Source organism: Vombatus ursinus, unplaced genomic scaffold (assembly GCF_900497805.2).
Source record: "Vombatus ursinus unplaced genomic scaffold, bare-nosed wombat genome assembly UNPS02014945.1, whole genome shotgun sequence".
NCBI classification, from domain to species: Eukaryota; Metazoa; Chordata; class Mammalia; order Diprotodontia; family Vombatidae; genus Vombatus; species Vombatus ursinus.
In genome coordinates this window covers 16733692-16750115 of record NW_020954723.1, presented here as the reverse complement: position 1 = coordinate 16750115, position 16424 = coordinate 16733692, and the positions used below count along the sequence as shown (strand labels likewise).

The 16424-nt window shown below is 34.7% G+C and overlaps 2 protein-coding genes across 7 annotated transcripts in view; one reads left to right on the top strand and one right to left on the bottom strand.

Annotated features, from left to right (window-relative positions):
- Positions 1 to 1099: 1099 nt before the first annotated feature.
- On the top strand, positions 1100 to 1756 carry LOC114030183 (60S acidic ribosomal protein P1-like). The gene is made up of 2 exons (XM_027844956.1): positions 1100 to 1479; positions 1555 to 1756. The coding sequence occupies exons 1-2, from the start codon at positions 1412 to 1414 to the stop codon at positions 1754 to 1756; spliced, it is 270 nt and encodes an 89-aa protein (XP_027700757.1). The 5' UTR covers positions 1100 to 1411.
- A 6646-nt stretch (positions 1757 to 8402) lies between these two features.
- The window catches only part of CEP128 (centrosomal protein 128), a 237913-nt gene continuing 229891 nt past the window's right edge, over positions 8403 to 16424 (bottom strand). For all 6 annotated transcript variants that reach the window (XM_027844950.1, XM_027844953.1, XM_027844949.1 and 3 more), the window contains 2 exons: positions 14338 to 14530; positions 8403 to 8440 (listed from right to left, as the gene is read on the bottom strand). In XM_027844950.1, coding sequence (XP_027700751.1) covers positions 8427 to 8440; positions 14338 to 14530 — 207 coding nt within the window. In that variant the 3' untranslated portion in view covers positions 8403 to 8426. The remainder of the gene's footprint in view (positions 8441 to 14337; positions 14531 to 16424) is intronic.

Here is a 16424-nt window from a genome sequence, read left to right as displayed (position 1 = left end):
GTACTTTATCCACTACACCATACTACAGCAACTCATGCAACTATTAACTATGGAGGGGTTGTGATCTGTTTTAGTGAAGTGAATATTGATGTTAATGGGTAATGAAATCAAAGGGCTTTTTGAAAGTGCTTATAAAGCTAGGTTCATAAGAGTTTTTTCTTCTAGGCTCAAGCTCTCTATTTGATACTAGTTGCTTAAATTTCCCTGATTTCAGTGGGGGTGTGATTTAACCCCTTTTCGCCAAGGACCACACTAGAGAGAGTATAGGTCTGGGTACCTGCTATGACCCACAGAATTCCTAACACTCATGATATAAAGAACTTTACATTTAACCTTTAAGAGTGAGTCTACAAGTTTGTCACATTGGTAAAAGGAAAATGGCCATGCCCATGGTGATCATTCTCACAAACCTGCAAAATAGGAATAAAGACAATGCAACTATTCAAATACTCTACTAAAATGCATCTGTAATATCATCAATATAGAAGTTCCCTCTGATGATACAGATTACATGGAATCCATACCTGCCCCTCTTATGCAGTTCTTGTCCATATTGTTTTTCCTAAGTAACCCAATGAGGGTCTGTCCAACATGTTGGATGGAGGCCTCTCTTCATTTCTCTCAAAGTGTCCACAGAACACAGTAGATTCCACTAGCTACAAAAATTGCAATCTTACTAATTTAAATAAAGATGTTTTAAAAAAAAACAAACCTTTTTTCTCTATTTATCAAGCTTCATTTATTCTATATAGTCAATACACAAATAAACTATCTTGAATCTCATTCCTTCTTTTGAACAGCTTCAATGAAAGCAATCCTAATTTTCATAGAAAATTATTTCAATTGCTGATATATCTTTGAGTTTCAAAGTTTTCCTTATGTCTTATCTAAATCCTTCCAGGTATATCTTAAATCCATTTCATCTTATTTCTCCCTTCATAAAAATGGAGAAAAATTGTCAGTTAATTTATCAATTTATTAGAATTCACATGAGGAAGAATACTATATGAAGCACTCAGGGGTGAATATTATAAAACAGAATATAATAGCCATAATTCATGAGTTCAGAAAAGCTCAGAGGTAATGAGATTCAAGGCATTTAAGTCATTCCAAATCAACCAATCTAGTAACGAGAACAGGTGCAAATAGCATGGCTAGAAGGCAGTTATCATAGGTCAGTTAGCTTAATGGTAGAAGAGAGTGTTAAAATGCTACAGAGCTGGGGGTGACATTTCTTTCAAAGAGTAAACTTCTCCATAATATTTTACAAGATGAACCTTCTACTTTTCTCTTCATTTGTCTGTAAGTGCTTGGTTCTTCTTCGGAAGCTAAGGCCACGTTGGGGTGACCCCTCACTTCATCTGGCGACTAGCACCACTACAAACAAGTCTCTCCTCATCCTTCTGCTGAAATGGCCGTCTCTGAGCTTGCTTGCATCTACTCTGCCCTCATCCTTCACGACGATGACGTTACAGTCACAGAGGATAAAATCAATGCCCTCATTAAAGCAGCAGGTGTAAATGTTGAACCATTCTGGCCAGTATTACTTGCAAAGGCCCTGTCCAATGTCAGCAATGCAAGTCTCATCTGCAATGTAGGAGTTGGTGGACCTGCCCCAGCAGCTGGTGGTGCTGCCCCTGCTGGAGGGGCGGCTCCTGCTAGCACAGCTGACCCAACTAAGAAGAAGAAAGAGGAAGCAAAAAAAGAAGAATCCAAGGAGTCCGATGATGACATGGGTTTCGGTCTGTTTGACTAAATATTTTTTGTAACATTAAATAAAAAGCTTAACTCAAAAGAAAAAAAAAAGATGAACCTTCTATTATGTAAAAAATATATTTCAAAAGTAAAAAGTAAATAAAACAATACTTTATTGCATACTTACCTTGTAATTTCCGAGAGAGTTATACTTTCATTTATGATGAGTCTTCTTATAAACAGTTTCCTAATGTTTAACCTTCATTTTGCTTCCCAAACTCCCTAACTCTTGTTCAGCCTTCTGCAAAATAGTTAATAAATTGACTAGCAAAATCCACTATTGAAAGGAATGCTATGGCAAATCCTTTTACGAACAAAACAATGTAATCCCAATTGTTGTTACATAAGTTCAGGACGTGTCCACTAAACATGCTTTCGTAGGGTGTCTTACCCTTCTACCGATGATAAACTGAAGAGTGAGACGTGACACTGACCTTCTGCCTGTTCCCCAAGCGAGATACTCCAGCCCTTGGCTCTATTCATTTTTCTCTGACCATCCCTCCTGCCTGTAACACTCTCCCTCCTCAGCTCTGCCTCCTGGCTTCCTCCAAATCCCACTTCAAATCCCACCTTCTATACAAGAAGCCTTTCCAATCCCTCTTCATTCTTGTGCCTTCCTTCTGTTAAGTGTTTCCTATTATCCTATATATAGCGTGTTTGTACTTATTTGTTTGCTTGCTATCTCCCCCATGTTTCAACTTGAGGACGGGTTTTTTTGTCTTTCTTTGTATCCCCAGACAACAACAATAAGTGGGTAGCATTGTACTTAGCATATAGTAGGAATTTAATAAATGTTTTTTAACTGACATATAAAAAAAAGAAAGAAAGAGATGCCACTGAATCATAAGTACTTTGACACATCAAACTAACATGCAAAATTATAAATTTGAATATAAATATTCTAAGAATTAAAAAGATGGTGTCTTTAGTCACTTCCGCGTTGAGAATTTTATATGTTCTAAATGCATAAATCACATAATTGTTTAGTCTCCTTACATAAAAACTAATTAAAAATAAAAATAAGTTAAAACAAGTTTAAAAAAATAAGTCAAGAATATTGTCTTTGTTTGCTCTGGATCTGTGGTTTCATTTGTGTGGGGAGTACCCAGGGTGAAAAAGATGCAGATAAGCAGAAGATCTGTAACTTATAGTCTTTGAGAGCTGCCTAGGGAACCCAGAAGTTAAGTGATTTACTTGCTCATAGTCAAATAGCTATGTATGGGTCAGAGTCAAGACATGAACCCAGGCCCTCCTGAGTCCAAAGTTGTTCCTTTTTAACACATAACCTTTCAGGCTGCAAATATAATTAATAATGATTATTTTTAAATTGGTGCATATTATATTGAGACTATATAACATTTTGTCAAAAAAATCTTATCACGGCATCTCACCTTGACAATGGAACGTAAGGAATATTCTGACATTTAAAAACATTTGGGTTCATTTTTTGTGAGTGCTTTACGTCTTTGACTCCACTGCTAAAATATACAATTTTCAAGTGGCACTTATGGGAACTCAACAATTCTGCTTCCCAAAATTAAAAAGAAATGAAATATTTGTGAAATATAAAAAGAATTCTTCATATGTTTAGTTTTCCTCAGTAGAATGCTAGGTTATGACACTTTCTTCATCTTAAGTTAATCAATGTTATCAGGAATTCACTGGGCAAAGGCAAAGAAAATAGTATTCCTATATTATTTATTTTTTATATTTTTATTATATTTTAAGTAAAACAGTACTTCCTGCTTTGAATTATGACATACCTCAGATATTTAAGAGCTAAAAATCAGTCATGTTGAATATTCAACTTAAACAACACCTGTGAACTACTCAGAAATTTTACTAAATTAAAACACAAAAGTCAGCAAGATTAATTGATCTGACCAAAGGAACAAAAACATCAAAATCTGTTTTCCAGGTTAATACCAGCAAATAACCATGTGACTCAGAGACCAATGAACCAAGGAGTTGTTCACCAAATATTTTTGAAATGAGATAATACACAAAGCCTGTCTAATAATGAAAAGTTCAATTAAACCATTTTTGTTTTTCATTCCTTTTAAAATTATTTTATAGAAATACCAGTCCAAAAATGTTATATTCTATTGTACAGAAAAAAAATATGCTTTAGATTCATGGTTTAGGGAAGAATTTATAACCAAACAATAGATGGAGAGCTTTTTTTAAAAGGACAACTTTGATTACATGAAACTATAAAGGTATTGGCACAAACTAATTCAATGCAAATAGACTAACAAGAGTTAACTATCAATTAAGGGGAGAAAATCTTCATATCAAATATATCTGAAAAGGTGTGATGTTCAAGATAGAAAATAGCCCCAATTAATAGAAGTCACTTCCCAATAAATAAGTGATAATTCATACAATATGACTATTTTCAGAAGATGAAATGCAAATTAAGAAAGAACATATGAAATCACTTCATGTCACTAATAACAAAAGAAATGCAATATAAAATAACTGGCATTTTACCTAATATCCAGGAATTATCACAGATGGAAATAATCTATGATGAAAGAGCTTTAGGAATACAGACACACTGGTAAACCAGACAACAAGTTCCATCAGGGCAAGGACTCCTTTTTGCTTTTCTTTGTATCCTTGGAGCCAATCAGAACAATACCTGGCATGTAGTAGGCACTTAATAAATGCTAGATGACTGACTGATACATTGTTTGTGAAATTGAATTGTTGAAACAGTTCTCGAAAGCCATTTGGAAATAAGTTAGAAAAATGATTCAATTCTTCCTACCCTTTGACCATTGCTGGAAATTTAACTCCTTCAAAGATAGAGGAAAATATCCCAAATATAAGAATTACAGCAGCTTTTCTTTTTTTTGGGGGGGGGGGTGGAGGGTGGTAGTAAGAACCTGGATACAAGAAGGATTTCTGTCAAGTGAAGAACGGTTGAATACATTATGACAAGGCACAGAGAATGTGAAGAACTAAGAAAAATTTAGGAAAACATATGAACTGATGAAAAATGAAGTCAGAAGAACCAAGAGAATTTCATATACAAAAATGTAAAAGAAAAAAACAACAAAACTAAAAACAGAACTCAAATCAAGGCATTGGCCAATCATGATTGCTCCCTCCTCTCAATAGAGCTAGTGCACTACAAGAATAGAATGAGCTAAACATATGTTGTCAGATATGATTCGTGTATTGGTATACTTCACTTCAAAGAGCTTCTTAATTATGGGGATGTGTTCTATGGATGTGTGTTCTAGTGGGGGTACAGGAAGAAAGGTACAGGGGAAAAGCAATTTTTTTAAAGTACCAATAGAACACTTTCTTTAAATATTATTCAGGTGCTGAATGGCAATGCCAACAGGGCAAAAGCTCTGACAGATTCCATTTTTTTTTTAATTTTACTGATTTGTTTTATTTTTACATTACAAACATTTTCAGATTACTTCCATTTTATAGGAGGGTCTCTAATAATGCAATAACCTTGTCTGAAAGGACATGCAACATTTCTCATTTGTAGCAACCCCCTACCTCTCTACTTAAAAAAATAACAGAAATTTATTTGCTTCCTCCAACTCCCCACCCACTTAAAAAAAAGAATTCTTGTAACAAATAGGCATAGTCAAACAAAAAAAATCCCACAGTGGCTATATACAAAAATGCCTCATCTGTATCTACAAATTCATCAGTTCTCTGAAAATGATAGCTTATTTCATCCTTGGTCCTCTGGAATCATGAATGGTCACTAAATTGTTCATAATTCTTACAACTTTCAAATTTGTTTTCTTGGTTCTGGTCATTTCATTCTTCATCAGTTTATAAAAAGTCCTCAAAATTGTTCATGCTTATAATATTTGTTATATTATAAATTTGTTTTCTAGTTCTGCTTACTTCACTCTGCATTAGTTCATAAAAGTCTTTAAAATAAGAAAGAAGTTAAAGACCTGAAGATAATTTTAGAAAAATTAGATATGGCAGACTTTTGGCAATTATTGATGGAAACTAATCATATTGTATGACATAAAAACCTCACAAACAAATGCAGAAAAGTATCTTTAGTGATAAAAATGCAACCAAATTATTTTAAATAGTCACTGGAAAAAGTATTAAAAATCAACTGGAGACTAAATAACTTAACCTTAAAGAAATGTTGGGTCAAAGAACAAAAAAATAGAAATGAAAGATAATTTAATTAAAGATAATGACAACAATGGGATGACATTCCAAAATTTGGAGGGTGCAGCCAAAGCAGTCTTTGGGGGGAAATTTATATCTCTAAATGCCTTTTTTTTTAAGAGAAAGAGAGAAAGGAGGGGGGAGGAAGGAAGGAGAGAGAATATATCAATGAATTGGGAATGCAACTAAAAATACTAGAAAACTAATCAATTTTAAAAACCTGATGAAATGCCAAAATAGAAATCCTAAAAATTAAAGGAATCAACAAAATTGAAAACAAAGCAAATAACCACTGAATTAATAAATAAAACTCTTTTTTAAAATAAAATAAACTATTAGATAATTTGATTAAAAAGAAGAGTAGAATCAAATTACTAGTATCTGACACATTCTGCAAAACTATATTAGTTTCAAAAGATCTGGCTATACAATTTATCAGCCATCAATGTACCAGTCTTGAAAAAGAAAAAAAAAAATACCAGAAAGTGATATTAATTCTTTTTGTGCCGTGATGTCCCATCAAAGACAGAGAAAAATAGAAAAAATATCCCTCAATCATATTCAGCCTTCTTATGTCCTTGCAGTGATGGTGGTAGAATGGCACAGGAGGGAACAGATAGTGATAATTAATGTTTCTTATTCAAATAAAACATTAATTTATAAATGATATTAATCTTATGTGCAATTTGTAACCAGTCGCCAATAAGTTCACATAACAATAAATTTAATCACACAAAAACTTGACATTCTTATTATCAATTACACTAAAAGACAAATTAGTTACAAGTAAATGGAAAGATGTTTCACAGGTTCTTCTCTGAAAATTAGATACCTTATTTCATGGGAAATTGCTCATCATCTTTAAGTACTCATAAACATCAAAATTAAGATAATTATGTGCTAGCTTCTACTGCAGAGTAAAGTAAAGAAATTACATGAAGAGCCTGACAAGAGCCTCTAAACCAAGTCAACATATGTGCTGATGTTCTGACTTCAGTATGAAAGAAGGCATCCAGGATAATAGCAAAATATTATCACAATTTGACCACATGTCTCGTGGTCAAAAAAAATCAAAGAAACTAAAAATCTATAGATAACTCAGAATGAGTTATGAATACTCCATCACCCATAAAAAAGAGAAATTTACATTACCTTAACATACAGAATAATCCTGGCAATTTTCATAATCATTTCAAAGTAAGCTATTAAGCTGTATCATTGATTGTTTAGGGTAAAGGTCAAAATTAACATTAATTTAAAAGAAAGAATGAAGATAAGCAGATATTGCATGTAATTTAATTACATTAACTGTAACGCAACTTGTTAAACCAAGCTCTTGTATTCTGAAAAATAGGAGATGGACAAAAGGAAAAGCACTTACTCTAATACAAGTTCATGGTTAACTTTAACAAAACAATTGACAAAACAAGGATAGCAAATGATCTCAGACAATGCCTGAGATGGAAACAATGAATCTCTACCATGTAGAACCCAAAGGAAGTCTCAGATTAAGAGTAAAAGCTCATTTGCAAAACATCATAGGGTATGCTAATAGTAACAGACAAAGAGGGAGAGAAAAAAACAAAGAAAATGACAAATGCTGAACGGGCTGTGAGAAATAGCACTTCAATGAACTGTTAGTGGAACTGTGAATTGTTCCAGCCTTTCTGGAAAGTAATGTGAACTAAGTCCCAAAAGTTACTAAGCTGTGCATACCCTTTGATAAAGCAATAACTCTACTAAGCCTATACTCCAAAGACATTAAAGAGAGAGGAAATGGTTCTATACAAATAAAAATATATACATTTAGAGCAGCTCTTTTTCTGATGACAATAAAATGGGAACTAAGAGGGTAGGGTACCTATCAATTAAGGAATGTATAAACAAATTATAATATATGAATGTAATGGAATACAATTGTGTTGCAAGAAATTAGGAGACAGTTTCAGAGAAAACTCAAGACCTGCATGATCTAATTCAGAGTAAAGTAAGCAGAATGAAGAGAAAACTTTATATATTAACAACAATACTGTAAACACAACTTGAATGAACTGATCAACTCAAAAACCATGATTTGAGAGGACTGATGATGAAGCATGCTACCTACATTACAAGAGAGGTGATGAACTCAGAGTGCAGAATAAGATATTTTATTTTTCAGACATGGTCACTTCGGAAATTTTTTTTCTTTGACTGTGCATATTTTTATGTGTTTTGTTTCTCTTTTCTAATGGGGGAGAGATGATGAAGAAAGAAAATGTATTTTTGTTTATTGAAAAATATAAATTAAAATAACTGTCTTGTGATTACACACAATATTGTTCCCCAAATAGTAAGAAAAAAAGCACTTGAGAGATGTGGTATACAAAGAACTTGGAGTGAAGGGGCAGGTAGGTGGCACACTGGCTAGAGCACTGGCCCTGAAGTCAGGAGGACCCGAGTTCAAATCTGGCCTCAGACCAAACACTTGACACTTACTAGCTGTGTGACCCTGGGCAAGTCACTTAACCCCAATTGCCTAAAAAAAAAAAAAAAAAGAACTTGGAGTGAGATCCAGTTTAGCTAAATTATTCCAATGTAATTTGTAGACGAAATTGGAAATAAAACAAATTGACAGGTATAGTTATATCTTAGATTTCACTATTATGTATACATAACTGTTTAACCTCCATGATCTTGAATTCCGAAATTCCTTTATGATCACAATCCCCTATTCTTTATTTCTCACTCCTATTTAATCTGTTCTTCATCCCCATGGTGACTTCCATTCTCTCTAAACCTACCTAATCTCCTAATTGATCATTTCTGTTCTGGCCTCTCTTTCCTCCCTGCTTCCCCTCACCACCAATCTGCTATTCTCAGTACCTCTCTTCCCCATTATCCACTCACTTCAAGACCCCTTACTGTTTTTGTTCTGCCTCACCACTCAACTGAAATCACTCTTACCAAGATTAACTTAATTTTTAAGTCCAATGAAGAGTCTTTTCTCTCTTCTTGACCTCTACATGGCTTTTAATTATGTTAACAATGTGCTTTTTTCCTACTTACTTTCTCCTAGCTTGGCTTCCTGATTCACCCCCAACCTGACCATTTCTTCTGAGATTCTTTTGACTGACTTTCATCTCCTACCCCTCGAGAGGTCTCTCTCCTTCTCACTCTGCCTTTTCATCAGGCACCATGGGTTCAATTACTATCATTATACAAATGATTCCCAAACCCATAAATCAAGTCCTAATACCACTACTGAACTCCCGTTTCAAATCATCAATATCCTGCTGAACATCTCCATAAAGATTTGCCAATAGTATCTTAAATAAAATAGATTATATGGTGAATATCATCTTTGAAATGATAAATTTTATCTTTCACCCTAAATTACCCACCATCCAAATCTCCCTATTTCTGTTGAAGGCCTTACTATTCTCACATAAACCTAAGTTCACAATTTCAGAGTCATCCTCGATTCTTCTCTCTTTTTTTAGTCTGTAAAACCAGTTGCCTCATCTTACTGATTCTATTCCACAAGCCATTACATCTCTCAAATCTGCCCTCTTCTCTCCACTCACACAGCCATAACCCTAATTCAAACCCTCATCACCTATCACTTTGTCTACTAGAGCAGCATCCTAATTGGTTGGTATTCCCATCTCCAGCCATATTTTTTCATTCTATCATGCATACAACTCCCAAAATAATCTTCCAGAACCACAAGTCTGGGAATACCATTCCCTAACTCAAAAACCTTTAGGGACATCCTGTTACCTCTAGCATAAAATACAAATTCCTTAGTCTGACTTTTAGGGACATCCACAATCAGGCTTCAACCTTCATTTCTAGCCTTATTTCACATTTCCCCCATATACTCCATATTTTGGTCAAATTAGCATATTAACTGTTCATCAAATTCAGTATTCCATCTTCTATCCTCTATACATTTATTTTTTAATTATTTATTTAGTTTTAGTTTTCAGCACTCATTTCCACAATATTTTGAGTTACAAATTTTCTCCCCATCTTGCCCCTCCCCACACCCCAAGACAGCATGCATTCTGAAAACCTCTTCCCCATCTGCCCTCCCTTCTATCACACCTCCCTTCTCTTATCCCTTTCCCCTTCTATTTTCCCGTAGGGCAGGATAAATTTCTATACCACATTGCCTATATATCTTATTTCCCAGTTGCATGTAAAAACAATTTTGAACATTTGTTTTTAAAGCTTTGGGTTCCAAATTCTCTCCCTTCTTCTCCCTCCACCCACCTTCATTGAGATGGCAAGCAACTTGATACAGGTTATACATGTGTAGTCATGCAAAACACTTCCATAGTAGTCATGCTGTGAAAAACTAACTATATTTCCCTTCATCCTATCCTGCCCCCCATATATTCTATTCTCTTTTTTGACCCTGTCCCTTCTCAGAAGTGTTTGCTTCTGATTACTCCCTCCCCCAATCTTCCCTCTCTTCTATCATTCCCGCTCTCTTATCCTCTTCCCTCCTATTTTTCTGTAGGGTAAGATAGATTTCCATACCCAATTGAGTGTGTATGTTATTCCCTCCTTAAGCCAAATCCAATGAGAATAAGATTCATTCATTCCCTCTCATTTTCCCCCACCTCCCCTCCACTGTAAAAGCTTTTTCTCGTCTGTTTTATGTGACAATTTACCCCATTTTACGTCTCCCTTTCTCCTCCCAATATAATCCTCTCTCACCTCTTAATTTTATTTTTTATATTTCACCCCTTCATCTTCAATTCACCCTGTGCCATCTATCATCTATCTATCCATCTATCTATCTATACATATGTATTTTTTCCCTCCAACTACCCTAATACTAAAGGTTTCATGAGTTACAAATATCATCTTTCCATGTAAGAATGTAAACAGTTCAACTTTATTAAGTCCCTTATGATTTCTCTTTCCTGTTTACCTTTTCATGCTTCTCTTGAGTCTTGTATTTGAAAGTCAAATTTTCTATTCAGCTCTGATCTTTTCATCAAGAATGTTTGAAAGTCCTCTATTTCATGGAATGTTCATTTTTTCCCCTGAAGGATTCTACTCAGTTTTGTTGGGTAGGTGATTCTTGATTGTAATCCTATCTCCTTTGCCCTCTGGAATATCATATTCTAAGCCCTCCAATTCTTTAATGTAGAAGCTGCTAAATCTTGTGTTATCTTGGTTGTGTTTCCACAATATTTGAATTGTTTCTTTATGGATGCTTGCAATATTTTCTCCTTGATCTGAGAACTATGGAATTTGGCTATAATATTCCTAGGGATTTTCTTTTGGGGATCTCTTTCAGGAGGTGATCGGTGGATTCTTTCCATTTCTATTTTACCCTATGGTTCTAGAATATCAGGGCAGTTTTCCTGGATAATTCCTTGAAAGATGATGTCTAGGCTCTTTTTTTTGATATGGCTTTCAGGTAGTTCAATAATTTTTAAATTATCTCTCCTGGCTCCATTTCCCAGATCAGTTGTTTTTCTAATGAGATATTTCACATTGTCTTCTATTTTTTCATTATTTTGGCTTTGTTTTATAATTTCTTGATTTCTCATAAAGTCATTAGCTTCCATTTGCTCCATTCTAATTTTTAAGGAAGTATTTTCTTCAGTGAGCTTTTGAACTTCCTTTTCCATTTGGCCAATTCTGCTTTTGAAGGCATTCTTCTCCTCAATGGCTTTTTTGGACCTCTCTTTCCATTTGGGTTAGTCTATTTTTTAAAGTGTTGTTTTCTTCAATATTTTTTTGGGTTTCCTTTAGCAAGCTGTTGACTAGTTTTTCATGATTTTCTTGCTTCACTCTCATTTCTCCTCCCAATTTTTCCTCTACCTCTCTTACTTGCTCCTCAAAATCTTTTTTGAGCTCTTCCATGACCTGGAACTGATTCATATTTTTCTTGGAGGCTTTGGATGTAGGAGCTTTGGCTTCGTTGTCTTCTTCTGGTTACGTGTTTTGATCTTCTTTGCCACCAAAGTAACATAATATAATCTGACTCTTTTTGCAGTGCTTGCTCATGATCCCAGTCAATTACTTGAGTCATAAACTCTTTGTTAAGGTAGGGGTCTGCTTCCAGTGTGGAGAATGTACTGTCCCAAGCTTCAAGGGTTTTGTGCAGCTGTTTTCAGAGATACTTCTAGGGACCTGTAAATTTTTAGCTCTTCCAAGGTGCCAGGATCAAAGGTGAGGCGTTTACTACTTTCCTGGCCTGTGCTCTAATCTATGAGTGACCACAAGCACTCTTTTCTGCTTTGGAACTGTGAAGAGGATTCCCTCTCCACCGCCACCACAAGCTCTACCATGCCAGCACTCCTCCTCGCCCCAGGACTGCCGCCTATAACTGTGATCTAGATTCAAGCATGGGCAAAGCAAGATAATTTTGCCTCAGCACCAGCAAAGAGATCGCTGCAATTCCCCTCTGATCAGCCACTCAATTCTCTCTCCATCTGTGGGCACAGAATTCTGCAAACAGCTGCTGCCCCAGGTCTGCCCCAGGACTGGGGCCAGACCAAGCTCCTCTCTCACCATGGTCCTTTCCTACTGACCTTTTAAGTTGTCTTTGGAGTTTGCAAGTTGAGAAGTTTGGAAACCACCACAGCTACCTGTCATTCAGTCCCCTGAGGCCTGCTCCAGGTTTGCTGAGGCCTGGTCTTTGCCTGCAGGTCCCATGCTAAACTGTACTCCTCTCCCAGCCTGGCACAATAGATCTTTCCAATCAACCATCCAGGTTGTCTTGGGCTGGAAATTTTTTTCACTCTATCTTTTTGTGGGTTCTGCTGCTCTAGAATTTGTTTAGAGTCACTTTTTACAGGTATTTGGAGGGGTTTGGGGGAGAGCTCAAGCAAGTCACTGCTTTTACTCCACCATCTTGGCTCCGCCCCAACAAATAGCTAAATATTTCCATAAGCTATTTGCCATACTGGAATGTGCTTCTCCTCTTTAGTTCTACCTTTGGGAATCTTTATCTTACAGGCTCATCTTAGGAATTATCTCATAATAAAAGCCTTTCCTCATCACCCTAGTCATAAATACTCTCTCCCCAAATTACCTTGTATTGTCTGTATATTATATCCCCCATACTCCAGTAGACTATAAGACATTTAGACATTTGAGGGTGGAAACTTTCATTTTTTAATTTGTTTTCCCAGAATACATCACAGTGCTTTGCACACAGTAGTTATTAAAAAATATTTAATTGAAAGGAAGTATATAGAAATATATGATTCCATTCTATCTGGGGTTTGGGGTGTGTTATTTTGTTTTTCTCTGATTTCAAAAAAGTATTTGATTTGGGAGAAAAAAATATAACTTAAAATGCCTCATCAAATAAGGTATATCTCACAATAGGTAAAAAATCATAAGAATTTATGACAGATACAAATACCAAAATAACTTTGTTCAATGCCATGCAGAGTACTGATATCAAAGAAAGTATAAAACAAGGGATATAAGCTCACCTCCGGTGCCATGACCTGTATAAATTCCAAAGAGGAATCCCTATTCAAGAAGAAGTTCCCTGAATGTTCCTATATACTGGTTTAATCACATTGATCTTTGGAACATTATAAAGCCTCTTTAATGAAATTCATAGTCATTTAAAGAGATCAGTCTACACTAAAGAAAAAAAAAATAGAAAATGCTTGTTGCCCAAATTACAACATGCAACTAAATAGCTGGGCAATTGAGTTAGTTCCTCAGGATTTTTATCTTACACACATACTACAGACAGACAATAAACCACATCCAGAAAAGGAGGCCAAACTTGATTGCGTTTCAGAAATTATGCACCACTTTCAAATATCCTAAGACACTCACTAATATCTCTTTAAGACTAGTATTATCCCAGAAATGCTATGATGCCATGAATCATAGAATACTGCTATTTAAAAAGAAGCAAACTGGTAGAGGCCTAAAAGGGGAATGAAAAAAGATACAGTCAGGGAACTAATAACTACTTAAGATGAATGGTTTATGAGATGTGGCATATAAGATATCATCAAGGCCATAAAACACCAGAAATGGAGTTGAATTGTTTATTTAGTGAGTATGAAGCCCAATCAAAAGCTTAGCCTACATATTGTGCCAATAGCCCCTACTGTAGCCCTCCAGTGCATGGGTTAGATCATTTGTGGAGGATTTATGGAAAGACCTGAACAAGAATGGACAAGGATGAGAAGGCATACATGGCTTGTAATCTGCATGGTAGAGGGAGTGTACATACTAATAAGCTTATGAATCCATCAATGAATAAAGGTAAAGATGTACAGGTAATTAATAAAAAATAAAATGAACAAAGAATTGTTTTAAAATTCATAAGTGGAGACAGTGGAATGATGAAAATAGTTTCTTCAGGTTCCTTCTCATTCTAAGATTCTATGAATATAGATGTATATCTGTTTACCCTTAGAGCCATCAACATACCTTTCCTTTCTCGATGGATTTCTTCTAGAAGTTGCTCCTGTTTTTCTATCTGGTCAAATAGAGATTGATGCTCAGACTCCTTCATTTGAGTCATGTCCTTGAGTTGATGTTTGTACAATAACAGCTGCTGCTTCAGCTTTTTTTCTTTGTTCTCTCGCTCTCTCACCTCTTCACAGAGCCACTGAAGCTTAGTCTTGAAAAGAAAAGTATAAGTAATCAATAAAACACATTAAAAAGTAATAACATTTTTAAAACATCTGGAAAAATTAAATACAATCATGTAACCTGAACATAAATAACAAAACTTAGTAATTTTATTTTTAAAAAAGAAAAAAGTTAATAACCTGAAAATTTAAATTTGAACAGAGAAACACAACAGGTACAGAATTTTAAGTCATATAGGCTTTGGATTTCTACTTTGCATTTGTGTATTTCATAAATCAAGGAGTTTCTATGAGAAAATCAAGTCTGTTGAACTTAGCATTTCATGTTCCATAGAATTATCACCACCATAATTTTCCATGTCAAGAAAGAGTATATTATTTGTGAACATAATTATACATCTTACTGAAGATTTGCATAGCCACAATCCGTTACTCTTCAAATCAATTTGCTATAACCTTTGTGAATGTTAATCGAGTTCTGACATATATACTGTCTAGGTGTCAGCTATAGCTAAAAACTTTGAAACTTAATCCTTATAGATATTATGAAAATTTAAGGTAAAGTAAAACCAAAAATGTACATATATTGATGATGAAACCAACATTATTAAGCATTTTTATGAGTAAGACACTGTACTTGGCACTCTATCAAAATTAAGCATTAAATAGAAATCCCCCCTATCCTTCAACTCAGTTCAAGCAGGTAGATAATACACTGGGTATAACTGCTGAGCTTAGACACAGGAAGACCTGAGCTCAAATACAGTCTCAGCCACTTACTGTGTAACCTAAGGCAAGTTACTTAATATCTTTAAGCTTCAGTTTCCTCAACTGTAAAACAGTGATAAAAAGAACAGTTACTTCCCAAGGTTTTTGTGAAGATCATATGAGATAATCTTTGTAAAGTGTTTAGCACTGTGCCTGGCACATTGTAGCTGATAAATAAGTACTCATTCCCTTCCTTTCTATATATTTTCATTTTATTATGTAAAAGATGTCATTATTCATTTTCAAAACAGGCAGATAAATAACTACAATTTTACAACCCAATAAGACTGAAATAATTAAATTTTCAAATAGGCTATCTCCTCTTCTTAAGACTATTTGTTATTTTAGTTTGTACCTGATCAACAGGGATGATAATGTAATCACTTCATTATATTCATTATAATAGCTGAAACACAACATGTTTGAACAAGCTGTTGTTTTCTTAAAAATGGGAAATGGAGAAAAGGGAAAGCCCTAACTCCATTACCATTTTGTAATGAACTTTAACCACTACAAAACAGTTGCCACAATGAAAATGGCAGTTTAAGAAAAGGTTATTGACACCAGAAATTATAAGAAGATTCTCCCGTTAGGGGACATAGACTTAGTGATCAATTTAAATTATGTATAGAAATGAGAGAAACTGTGCAACACATTTCACTGCAGGTCTATAAAAATCTAGGACCTAGCAAGACATAAATTGGTAACTAGAATTACCCATTAGAAGTTTGCTGTCTTCATGGACTGACAGAGGAAAATCCCTTGAGAAATCAACCAATAAATAGTACTGGAATTAGAACATAGTTATACATTGAACTGCTGCCCATGATTGACTGGATATAGCATTGATCCATATAAATTGAAGAACAGTGTTTTTAAAAGACAGTGACATACAAAATACTTATTATTCTACCAGCTTCATGGAACATAAAGATTTCAAAATACAAAGACCTTCAAAATGATGAAGAAATCAGATGAAATATCTATCAACTTGGCATTTGGTCTACTACCAGAGTTGTTCTAAAGATGCTTTCAGCAAGTGTACAAAAGGTAAGCTTACTTTAAAAGCACTAATGAAACTACTAAAATCAGTCATTTTATATACACATGTGAAAATCCAAAGAACATTAAATATAAGCAAATAACAAGAAAGCA